Genomic DNA, 12,542 nt, shown 5'->3' with positions numbered 1-12,542 from the left:
ATATTCTCCCCTAATTATTTTCCGATTTAGGATCAATTGGAGGATAAGGAGTCAAAAAACAAAGAATTTTTTATTGCAAAGTCGTATTCACGTGTGAAAGTGACGAAATAAAGTAATGGGTGAGAGAGTGTTTGATTTCATGAGTACATTATAATGTGAGACGAACAAGAAAATTGTATTTCTCAACAATTCATTTGCAGCTCACTACCCACGACATTATCCCTATTTAGTAATAATTGAATTAATATGACTAATTAGGGTTTGTAGGATTAAAAATGGATTATAAACTTTTAGAAGGTGTTGTCTGATTTAAATTCTGCAATTGTGTGGTATATGTGAAGAAAGTTTAAATTTTTATGTTTAATGTGTTGAAAGTCTTATTTATGATATGTTTGATAAAATTTGAATTTAAATGTGGCATATGATGAAGGTTTTAATTTTTATATGTATGTGATGAAAGTTTAAATTTTTATGATGTAACAAATTAAAGTTTTGATTTTTATGATACTTTTATGAATATATGATTTCACGATATGTGTAGTGAAAGTGTTGACCTTTGTGATAGTTGTTTATAAATATATGATATTCATGATATGTGAGGTGAAATAATTGATTTTTATGTTGATTGTGTTATAAATATTTGATTTTTATGATAAGAACATGTGATGTCTGATCTTAGTGATATTTGGATAAGGTGATGATTTCTTATAAGTAACTTTTAGATCATTTGACCTAATCTGAGTGGGCTGTGTGAGAATGTTTGATTTTGATAATACATCATCATGTCATGGTATATGCATGCACTAGTGCATTTTAACCTTGTTACACGTTTATATTAGATAGGTTGTTATACATCCAATGTAATAAACAAGGCGGTGACAAACTTGTTTTTATGGTAAACTTTGTTAGATCTGAACTTTTGTTAGATCTGTTGTTATATTTAGATCATTCAACCAAGCATTTTACTAAAAAATAAAAAAAATAAAAAAAACAGGCACCAACCCATTCTTCATTTCACCCTTGAGCACTAACTCATCCTTCAACCCTTCAGCGCTTAACCTTCAGCCTTCATCCTTCAATGCAAACTCATCATTCATCCTTCAACACGAATCAGATGAACTTTATCCATTTTTCTCGCACCCTAATTCTCCCTCGCCGCGACTCCAATTCATAACCGCCAAGATCTGCGCCAATCATCTCAGTATGTGATTTCTTCTTTCATTTTTTGCTAAATCTTTGTTTTGTAATTTTGATTTCGAGATTTTTATTGTTCTCTCGATTGTGTTACACTTTTGGCTATGATGAATGAGCAAAGAACATGCTGGGAATGAGAAATCTTATGTTTAGCATGCTAGGGATTTTGCTGATGGTGAACTTAAGGATGAACTTTTCTGCATTCGTTTTCCATCTATTGAAAGTAAGCACAAGTTTTTATGTTGCATTATGTAGATGGATTTATTGACATGCTCTGCTATTATGTTTGGTGTTTTCATAGTTAGTTTTATTAGCTTTATTTAGATCAATTTTTTGATTCACTCTTAGATAAAGTTGGTTGTTATAATTTTAGATGTCTTGGAATTATTTGTCACCAGTTGGATACTATTAATTGATTTGCCAATTTATGTTTTGTAATTGATATGGTGACAATGTTGATTTGTGAAGTTCTTCTGTTGTGGTTTGTAATTCTTGTATGTTTGATTTGTTCCCTCAATTTGAACTCTTAATGATCTAAGCACAATGCATTGTTTTGCACCTAGTGTCTCCCTGAAACACAAGCATCTATGTATTTGTTTTTTTGAATTGTGAAGTTGCTTACGATGAATCTCTTCTTAATCACTATCCTTACTCAACCATAATCACTATCCTTTCTTCAATTATGTTTCGAAAGAAAGATTCTTTGGAGCCTTTGCTTAATTTCCTCTGAGCTCACAAATATAAAGGCCAAGTAAGTTTTCTTTCACAACGGTTTTAAGTTTCAAGGAATGCAGCTTGAGCATGCAAGTTTTCTTTACGAAATCCCACTAATGGTTATTGTGTAGGGACTTATGTTAAATGATTGTATTATTTTCATGTCATTAACGACACATTTTTTATGCTATAGTTTGTGACATATATTTGGACTTGCTTCTTGACATATATTTGTGATCATGTATTGCTTTATTTGTATTATTATATATTGCCAAGCCTAAATATTCAATTGCTAAAATATATGTTACTTTCAAGTTACTACAATTCATTTGTGTATTAGATTAGGGTGGATTTAGTCTTTGTTCATTCATACAATTGTTTATATCTTTTGTTTTATTTTTCTGGGTGCATATATAAATGAGAGCAATAGAAGAAGAGTTGTTGGGTGGATGATATCATTCATATGCTTAGGGGCGTTTGTCCTCACATATGCAGCTTCATGTTTAAATTTTCTTAGGCCAGTCTAATCTTGATTCACATAGCTTTTCTCAAGGCGCACATGCAATGATAATTTTATGCATTTTATTAGTGTTTTTCATGCCATTTAAGAATTTCTCTTAGTGTTCTAATTCTTTTCACTATTATTTTATGTTATTACCAGTTATGTTCGCTTCACATTGTGTGGAGTCGGAGACACTCTTCTTGTGTCTGGATTTGTCTTCTTAACTTGTATAGATCAAGAAGATGGAAGACACAAATTTGGTCACTCTAGAGGTATGCCTTACCATGATGTCCTTATATTTGATAAATTTATATGGATAGTGTTAGTGTGAATCTGTTCATAACTCTATCATTAGTCTGTGGTATTGAGTTGGTAAAACAGACCTAGGCAAAGGCTATGGCCCTCCAAAATGTCACTAGTCTAATTAGCGAGGGTTAAAGGCCCTCATAATTGGTTTTTCACGTGGTCAAATAGCGAGGGTCGTGATCCTTGGTCATTTAAAAGTACCATACTGATAGCTTTAGCTCAACCCTTTGAAAATTTCTTTCTCTCATCTCTATTTTGGCCAAGGGCTTTGGCCTTAGCTAAAGTTTGATGTTGCATCACCTAGGGATACGAATGAATTATCCAAATTAATCTGGTTCAACTCGTGACCTAGTAACCTAGTAACCTAGTAATCCAACACTTTTATCAAGTTGATGATCGGACCAATTTTTAAATGGAAAAAATTAGATGCATTTGGTTGGATGTTTTTCCGTATGATTTTGTAACTTATAATACTTTTTCATGGTTATAACCAATTTTAAGAAAATTATGAATTTGAGAACTACACGAAAAATATTTAAGGCTAACAACACACTATTTAACTCAAACTTTTTAGCACACTATCTTTAGTTGATTAAAATACACATAAATTCTACCAAATTTATATGAGATCCACATATTTTAGTGAGACCTATATAAATTTTTACTAATCAAATATAGTGTGTTAGAAAATGTGTGTTAAAGAGTCTATTATTAACACTCCTCGATATCTAAAGAGAGACACTTAAGTTTTGTTCTTTTTAAAACATTGATCTTTAGTAAGAAAAAAACATTGACTTTCTTTGTCTGTAGAGGAAGTGATAAAGAAGTTTGCATAAAAATAGGAGGTCTCACATTCGAACTTTGAATATAATCTAGAATAACAATATCAACATTTTCTAATTGATCTAACCATTACGGATAAAAAAAACATTAATCTTAATAATCCTTATCAAATACCACCATAATTAGTTTTTATTCTTTAAAATCTTAGTCCAATATAAAAAAAAAAAAAAGAGTTTACAACCAAAAAGTGTTTTAAAATCTATTGAATACCTTCAATTTTAGAGTGAAAGAATATTTTAGTCCCCTCGCAAAAAATAACATATTAATTCCCAACAAAAAAAACTATTTTTATTCCTTCACAAAAATAAACCATGTTAATCCTTCTTCGATTCTTTTCTTAATCAAAATTTTTTATTTGATTTTTAGTCGTGATTGAATTGTTGACGGTCCACATGTTATACAATGGTTAAGCCATTCTTTATCATAATAAAAAATAGCTGAAAATTATTCTCTTATATTTTTCTTCAAAACCACAGAAAATTCATGACCACCATTAAAGAGACTTAACTGTATGACATTAAATTATCCTGATTTATTTTTTTCAAAAATTTAAAATATATATTTATTTTTTCATAAATTAATCTCTCCTTGGTGTTGTTTTTGGACCAAAACGTTACTTTACCCTAAATTTTATAAGATTTTATTTTTAACAAAGTTAACCTGCCTGATTGTTGGAGTTGAGCATTGAACCCTAATCTTATTCTTCCTTCACGGTTTTAAAATCTCCATTTTCGACAATAACTCGGTGAAACTTCCATTGAAGAGTTTGATTTATAACAAGTTACTTTGGTTTTTGATGAAATTCTAACTTGTTTGATTTGGTTTGGGTTTGTTGACCCCCTTTTTTTTTTGTTCTTTCTGGTTTGATTTGATTTTCAGGTTGAATAAGTGTAATAAAATTTGGTAATTGAATTTTTAGGTGAGTTGGTTCACTGATAATAATTTTTCACTGTTACAGATGGTGGGGAAGTTTGCAGAAGAGATGTATGGTGAAAGTTCACAGCTTTCAAAAGAAGAAGTAATATCATCTTGTGTTGATGATGAAGATAATTTAAATGGTATAATTCTCTATCTGAATAAATTAATGTTGAAAACCTGTTGCTAAATGGATTATTTAAATGCTTTATTTTGGTAAATGCATAGGCTAAATATGAAGTTGGGGAAAAATGCATTAGGCGGGTGCTTCATATGAAGCACGGATGCTGGTATGGATTGAACACCTGACATAATGCTGACATTGACATGTCGAGACGAGTAATAGTTTGAGAAAATGTATTAATTGAATATAATCAATATATGGGTGTCGGTCACCGGGACACACATTTGATAAGAAGTGTTAGTGCTAGATAATGTCTTGTTTACGCATGCTTTTCTGAACTCTGTAGTCTTAGGAGTGAGGAATCTGACCATATGATGCTTGGAGGGTAATAGGGGCGGTCCAAGTGTTGAGCCAGTGAAGTCCTAGCTTTAGAAATTGGGTAACCTTTATATGTCAACAATAGATGGGAGAGGAGAAACATTTCTCACCCCAACATGACTTCAGATATATAAAAACACAATCTTTTTGCCGTCCGAAAGTACACATTAGGAAACATGTGCAGTTTTTATTTGAAATGTGGCGTGAAAAGTAGCCTATAAATATACCTGTAATCTAAATCAATGTTCTACTTAACCTTTCATGTTGCAGAAGTAGCCTCTCAATTCATTTTCTTTACACCCAAACCTTACTTTCTTGTTTTTTATGCCCGTAACTTCAGTTGGGCTGACCTTGTGCTAATAGAAGTTTTGGATAAAAATGTGGTGTTATCTCGACTCGACGAGTCCATTTCTTCACTAAGGCTTGTAAGTGGAGATCTCTCCAGAATTTTTACTCTTTTGAGCTTACTCTAACCTAACACGTCTATTTTATTAATGTGCATTATTTTACCTTTTATGCCTATTGTAGATTGCAACATCCTTTCCTAAATGTGGTTTCTGTCTTAGCACATATAAATAATGTTGGTGATCCATGACTTTGTTGACTCGATGATGTATAAAACACATCAATGTAGAGATGGGCTAAAACAGTCTTCTTAAAATTTCTTAAGCATTGAACCAAATTTTGTTTCCAAGTAGTATTTCCTAAATGAATCTCTGGCTTTCAATATAAAGATGTAATCTGGATGTCAGTATTATAATTTGTGTATAGAAGCTGTTTTTTGTTTTATGGTACCTTGGAAAATGCCAGTAGTTTGATGAGTACATAAGGTATCGTTTCCGATGCTTTCTTTTCAGTGATCTAATTGTATTTTATGATTCTAGATTGCCATCATGGTTATATGAACCTTGAAGATTCAGTGTGGGATGATTCTCATGAAGTATTTGATGAAGCATCAGATTTGGATAGAGAGTGGCAGAGGAGGCATGATCAATTCCACACAGTAATTTAGAATTAATCTTCCTAATATTTATTCTAAAGATTTTGGTAACAAAAAAAAGAAGCTTCATTTTTTTTTATTATGTGATGATTATATTAGGTAGTCATTGTTTTCATTCTGCATCATATTTTAGATTGGATTTCGAGATGGTCTTATCGCAGGGAAGGAAGCTGCTGCACAAGAGGGGTTCAATATTGGTTTTAAACAATCAGTCCTTCATGGTTATCGCTGGGGTCTTGTGAGGGGTGTTACCAGGTATTCTGAAAGGAAAAATGATCTTGTTTGAATAAACAACTTAATTAATTGCTTATATCTTAAGTGCTTATCATATAATTATAAGTTATTTCTATATCAAAAGATAAAATAAAGCTAAACTATTTTCATATAAGTTATAGGCTTTTTCATAAGCACTATAAGCTATTTGTAAACATTTTCTTAACAATTGGATACATTTTATTGTTTTATAGTTCGTCAAATTATTTGGAAATTTAGGCATTGTTTGGTTAAATTACTTAATTAAACATTTATAGTTTAATTATATAATACATATAAGGGCTTATGTTATAAGCTATATCTATAACAAAAGATAAAATCAAATCAAACTATTTTTGTATAAGCTTTAAGTTGTTTTCATAGCTATCTTGGAAAACTTATGGAAATAAATTGAAAACAACTTGTGGACATAGTATAAGTTGTTTTCATAAACTCTTCCAAACAATCTCACAAGAGTTTATGCGAGTAGACAAACGTAAATAAGCCAATCCAAACATGTCTGTATAAGTCGAGACTTACGCGTCATATTTAAATTTTAATATTGCAAATAGGTCACTTATTATTCTCTTTTTGTGTGTGTGTGGATTTTTGCATCTTTTGAAGTGCATTAAGTAATCTTCCAGATCAGTTAAAGGAGAAGTTAATTGAAGCACAAGAAAAGAGAGAAGAATTCCAAGTGTTATATGAATCAATGCAGTCTTTATCAACAAGAGATGCTCTGAGAATGTTCAATGATGATATCAAGGCAAAAGAAGCTTTGGAGCATAGTGAACATGTAAAGATTAGCCCCAACTCACAAGTGCAAACTTCATATGGTTCTCTTGGAAGTTATATTGGAAAACTTGAATCTCTGATTAGGGAATCTCCTGCAATTGACATTCAAATTCCTGAACTTAAGTAGGTGATGTTCGGATTCGGATTACACACACTACTGTTTTTCCAACGTCCGATCTAATTCAATAGCTGAGATCGATTAACGGTATAAAACTGTCTGTGTAATCTTAATCTAATCAATCAGATCATAAGTCCGTGATATTCTACCTTAGGTATAAAATGGTTTATCTAGAATCATTTGTGATTCTTGTGAAAGAGTCGGTTACTTTGTTCTTCATTACTCAAGAATAATTCAGTTTATCTTTTTTGCAGCTATAACTTGTATTCTAGTGAAAAAATTTTAGGATTGTTTCTACTATGTTTGATTTAACTTAGAAAACCCAACACATACATTAGCTCCAATATATTAAATTTAATTATTATACATCAACAGTGTTAAGGAGCTTTACCCAGAAGTTCAATTATATAATACTATTATGGAGAGTGCTTCGGGGGATACTCACAATATATGGTTGACTGTGTATTAATATTTAAAAATCACTTAAAATTTTAACGATGATCAATGATACTCTTCAGATGTAAACGTTTACGACTTTCTTTATCTTTACAGTTGTTACAGTTGTACGATGATCTAATTATAATTGATTCAATGAGTTCAATTTTGAGGAATTTATATTTATTTTTCTTCATTTTTATTAAACGAACAATAATCAAATCACGTTCTTAGTCCTAAGAACGAGGAGAGCTATAAATTTCTACTCTTCAGATGATCAATGATACTCTTCAGATGTAAATGTAATGTCTGTTATTATTTAAACTTTGAACAGTTTTCAAATATCAATTCACAACGGACAACTTATTAAAATGATCCTTATTAGAATTTTCGCGTAGGTATTTTATCAACATGGTCTTTAACATACGTGACACCTAATATATGATCCAAAGTTAGCACAAGTGACACCACCAAATCGAGGCATATGGCATTGGAAAAACCAACTTAATTGTCTCTTAAACAAATGTCCAAAATAAATGCCGTTTTAGAATCATCTTCTTTGAGTTATAAATAAATATTTTAAGGTTCATTCTTTAGAGATCAACAAAAGATTTCTTTTTTAAAGTTCTCTGTAGTTTGGTATTCATGGCAGATGAAAAACTAGGACATGGATCTAATCCTCCTCAGGAGCAACCACATGAACCCTTGCCAAGTGAGTTATAATTTTGCTCTTTCTAAGTATATTGATACAAATCCAAATTGATTCAATAAGATGTAGTTTGAATTCGCTTTTAATTAGTTTACTTGAGCTTGTTAATTAATTAAATAAAGTTTATAATTATTTACATAAAGAAAGAGTTTAAGTAAAAAATAGATAAAAATAATAATTTAGTTATTAGTAAATCACTAATTTATTTCTTAAAATTGTAGGAGTTTAAGTTAACGAGTTTAAGAAAATAATCTAGAAATAATTTATAAATAATATATAAATTAATTTTATAAATTCTCAGTCTTACAAATTCTTATACTAGGAAATAATTAATCTTAAATAAACCGATCCAAAGAAACCTTTGTCTCTCCCAAATAATTATAAAGGCTAAATTTACTTATCCAAAAGATTTAGTATGATAAAAAAATATATATATAAAAAAACTACTAAAAATTATTGACATATTCAAAGATTAAATTTACATCGTGCTAAAATCATAGGAATTAAATTGATGAATGACTACAAAATACTAGCTATATGATAAAAAAGTGTCATATTATTGTTTGAAAAAACCAGCTGTTATAAGATTATGTCTTAATATTTATTTATTTATTTTATTTGGACATATTTATCCAAACTTAAATGATACCAAAATATGTTTGGTGTTGCAGAGACATACAACCAACTTCTAGGGACAAATAACCCTACAAAAAAAAGTTGGCCAGAGTTGGTTGGTGTGACTGCAGAAGAAGCAGAGAAGAAGATAAAAGAGGAGATGCCTGAGGCTGAAATTCAAGTTGTGCCTCATGATTCATTTGTTACTGCTGATTTCAAGCCTCATAGAGTTAGATTGTATGTTGATCTATCTAATAAGGTCATTAGGATTCCAGGAATTGGCTAATTCATCAACTAAAGATTTCGGTATGAAGCCTAAAGATGTAATTTGAAGAAATAAATTTAATAAAATTCCAAGGCGTGTATAGTTATTATTATGTATTTTCGTTCCACAATTTATTCATATTTATCATTAATGTATAGTGAAATATTGTGAATTGAGAGTGATGTATTATCAATAAGATGGTACTATTGTAAAAAAGTAATTAATATTGTATTAAAAGTTGAAAGTGTTGTTTATTTTGGGATAAGTACTTTTTCAAATGATCACTTATTGTGGTATTCAAACCAAAAAAGAAGAATATGCGAAAAAACGCACAATATTTAAGTTAATGTATTAAACGATAAAATGGCTACAATTGTGACGGTTTATAATTTTGACAGTTTACAAATATCATAAAAGTGAAGTGTCTAAATTATATGTGTTTTCAGAGTTGTAACGTTGAGGGTGTCGAAGTCACTAATTGAATTTGCATTGTATTGAAGTTGCTCTGTCAATTTGAATCAAATGAAAACCGCAATAATATGAGAAATCAAAAAAGTGCCGCATCAAGACAAGAACAAAAATGTCACATGAAGATGAAGAAATAAAAAAATACAACACGAAACAATTTTGAGGGTGATTTTAGATCAAAAATTGGTCTTAAACCACTTCTTTCAAATGAATAAAAGAATATGAAACTATAGGAGTCAAGAAAATACCTTCTGAATTTTGAAAATAGGCAAATAACACATTTAAATTGAAAGACGGCTGACAACAAAGTCCATCATTTTATTATATTGATGTGGACGTTAACTGTTTATATGGCGAGCCTAGTCGTTGGTCAACTCATTGCCACGTCTGAGAAAAGCTAATTTGTTCAATTTTAAAAAAGAAATTGAAACTCTTTTTTATTAATAGGAAATTATGTATTATTGCAACGGTAATATCTCTATCTATATAATTCATTCTTGTTATTCTTCTATTATTTCAATGATAATTTCAGTTTAAAAATAATTGAGTTTCAATTTCGTTTTTAAAATCGAGAAAATTAGACCCTCGAATTTTCAAAATCATACAAATAAGTCTCTCTCTTATGTGACAATGAGTTGACTATAACTGTTAGACTTGTCACCTAAACAATTAACGTCTATCTTAAACTCATTAATAGAGCAAATCAACGGAGCATCTATGTTGTCTAATGACTTTCAATTTCAAGTGTTATTTGTCTATTTTTAAAGTTCAAGATAATAATTGTTCGACCTCTACATTTTTAGGAGACAATTTAGTGATTTATTTAGAAAAAATGGATGGTTGATAACCCTTAGGTTTTCTTTGTAACGTTAATCTTAATCCACTAAAAAAAACATGTTAATATTTTCTTCACTCAAAAGCACAATTACTGTATATTTTATATGTTCTAAAATATAAACAAAAATTAATTAAAGAAAGCGGATATATATGATTCAAAATTTAAATAATATACACTAAATTTATTTGATTCATTATTGCTTATATTTTAGGACGGAGTAATATTTTTTTTTGAGATAGCAAATATTTATATGTTAGTGTTATATAATGAATGAGAATAAAATCATGCAATCTATTATATATATTTAAAACAGACTTCGCTGCCACCTCACGATATTTCTTTTACGTAGGTAAATATTTCCCACCTCAGCCAAAAAGCTGACATGTACATCTTCATAGAGAGTTTCCTCTATTCAATTTCTAGTTTTTTCACAAATTCTATAAACCATCAACTATCTTATACTATCTCCTATTTAAATATTATTGCATAATGTCTACTCAAAACTTTCTAAATTAATTTCACATTATTATTTTATAACGTCACATTATTATTTAATAACGTTTGTCCAACATCTTTCACATTAATTCCACATTATTTTAAAAAATCAATATGAAGTTTTATGTCTCAATTGTCAAATGATTATTGATATAGTAGTTATATCAATAATATATATTCAATTTTATCAATACAATTTATAAAAGAGAAGTACCCAACAATAATATATATTTAGTTTTATATGAGTGTTATTATTGTGTTTTCGGGAGAAAATTATTTTGACGTATTCTACTTCTTCAAACAATCTCTACAATTAGTGGCTTGCAACCCAACCGTCAAATGATCATTGATATAGTAGTTATATCAATAATATATAATCAATTTTATCAATACAATTTATAAAAGAGAAGTACCCAACAATAATATATATTTAGCTTTATATCAATAATATATATTCAATTTTATCAATCTAATTTATAGAACAAAAGTACCCAACAATAATATATATTTAGTTTTATATGAGTGTTATTATTGTGTCTTCGAGAGAAAATTGTTTTAATGTATATTATTCTACTTCTTCAAACCATCTCTACAATTAGTGGCATGCAACCCAATTATTTTCAAAGTAGATATAGTTGGAAAATTCTTATTATATTATTATTATTATTATTATTATTATTGTTATTATTATTATTATTTAGTATCTAATATTATATATAATTATTAATGTGTCATGAGTTACAAATTAAAGTACAATCAATATATAATTTTCTACGTACAAAACTAAAATGGAGTAATCAACCATTCTGATCCATTTTAATTGATCTCATCTACGACATAAAAATATATTGACTACTCAAAAGACAAAGAAGACTGTTCATATTCAACTTTATACGAGTGTTATTATTGTGTCTTCGGGAGAAAACTATTTACCATTTATAGATAAAAGAATAATGTTTAATATTTAAATTAAAAAATTATTTGTTATTTTTTTACGGAGATGTTTTATGCTGTTAATTTTATAAAAATACTATCAATTTGAAGTTTCTACATCTGTTTTACTTCTACTCAACCGTACATATGAGTTGTTTGTGAAAATTTTCAAGTCATGTTGTATAGAAGTTTCATACTCAAAATATTGAATTTAGATTTGTCATTTCTTTGACAAAATTAGAATGAAATGAATTCCAAATGACAAAATCATTTTTATATTTTTGTAAAAATATTTTAAAAATAAATTTAAATTTGAGAACACAATAAAAGAGCATGACTAATTTGATTTTACGGTAGATAATTACATATATTAATATTTATTAAAACACTTTTAATATTTTTAACACTATATATAATTTATGAATTTTGTTTCTAGGATGATAATCACTAGGGACTTTTAATACTAAATATATGAATTAGTTGCAAATACATTCTATAAAATATTTTACATATTCTCAAATGTGTGTTTGTCAACTCATATATAATCACTACGCGAAAAAACGCATTTTACAACGCTTTTTTTAAGCCATTTACAGCGCTTTTTCAAAAAAATAAGCGCTGTGGAAACGGGCGCTGTAAATGA

At 29.0% G+C, this 12,542-nt stretch overlaps 2 protein-coding genes across 15 annotated transcripts; both read left to right on the top strand.

Moving 5' to 3' along the window:
• The first annotated feature begins 980 nt into the window (after positions 1 to 980).
• LOC101488761 (uncharacterized) lies at positions 981 to 7,438 on the top strand. Of its 14 annotated transcripts, none has more exons than XM_012715668.3 (7): positions 981 to 1,201; positions 1,348 to 1,417; positions 2,570 to 2,682; positions 4,518 to 4,617; positions 5,861 to 5,979; positions 6,110 to 6,231; positions 6,853 to 7,438. In XM_012715668.3, the coding sequence occupies exons 3-7, from the start codon at positions 2,653 to 2,655 to the stop codon at positions 7,148 to 7,150; spliced, it is 669 nt and encodes a 222-aa protein (XP_012571122.1). In that variant the 5' UTR covers positions 981 to 1,201; positions 1,348 to 1,417; positions 2,570 to 2,652; the 3' UTR covers positions 7,151 to 7,438. The 14 variants fall into 14 exon arrangements, with proteins under 14 accessions (XP_012571122.1, XP_004499836.1, XP_073225154.1 ...); XM_004499779.4 differs by having other exon boundaries at positions 1,316 to 1,417; XM_073369053.1 differs by having other exon boundaries at positions 1,316 to 1,417; positions 1,889 to 2,682.
• A 684-nt stretch (positions 7,439 to 8,122) lies between these two features.
• LOC101488426 (subtilisin inhibitor-like) lies at positions 8,123 to 9,419 on the top strand. Its single transcript, XM_004499773.4, has 2 exons — positions 8,123 to 8,288; positions 8,957 to 9,419. The coding sequence occupies exons 1-2, from the start codon at positions 8,222 to 8,224 to the stop codon at positions 9,184 to 9,186; spliced, it is 297 nt and encodes a 98-aa protein (XP_004499830.1). The 5' UTR covers positions 8,123 to 8,221; the 3' UTR covers positions 9,187 to 9,419.
• Positions 9,420 to 12,542: the final 3,123 nt, after the last annotated feature.

Source organism: Cicer arietinum, chromosome 5 (assembly GCF_000331145.2).
Source record: "Cicer arietinum cultivar CDC Frontier isolate Library 1 chromosome 5, Cicar.CDCFrontier_v2.0, whole genome shotgun sequence".
Classification (NCBI taxonomy): Eukaryota; Viridiplantae; Streptophyta; class Magnoliopsida; order Fabales; family Fabaceae; genus Cicer; species Cicer arietinum.
This window is presented reverse-complemented; position numbering and strand designations above follow the sequence as displayed.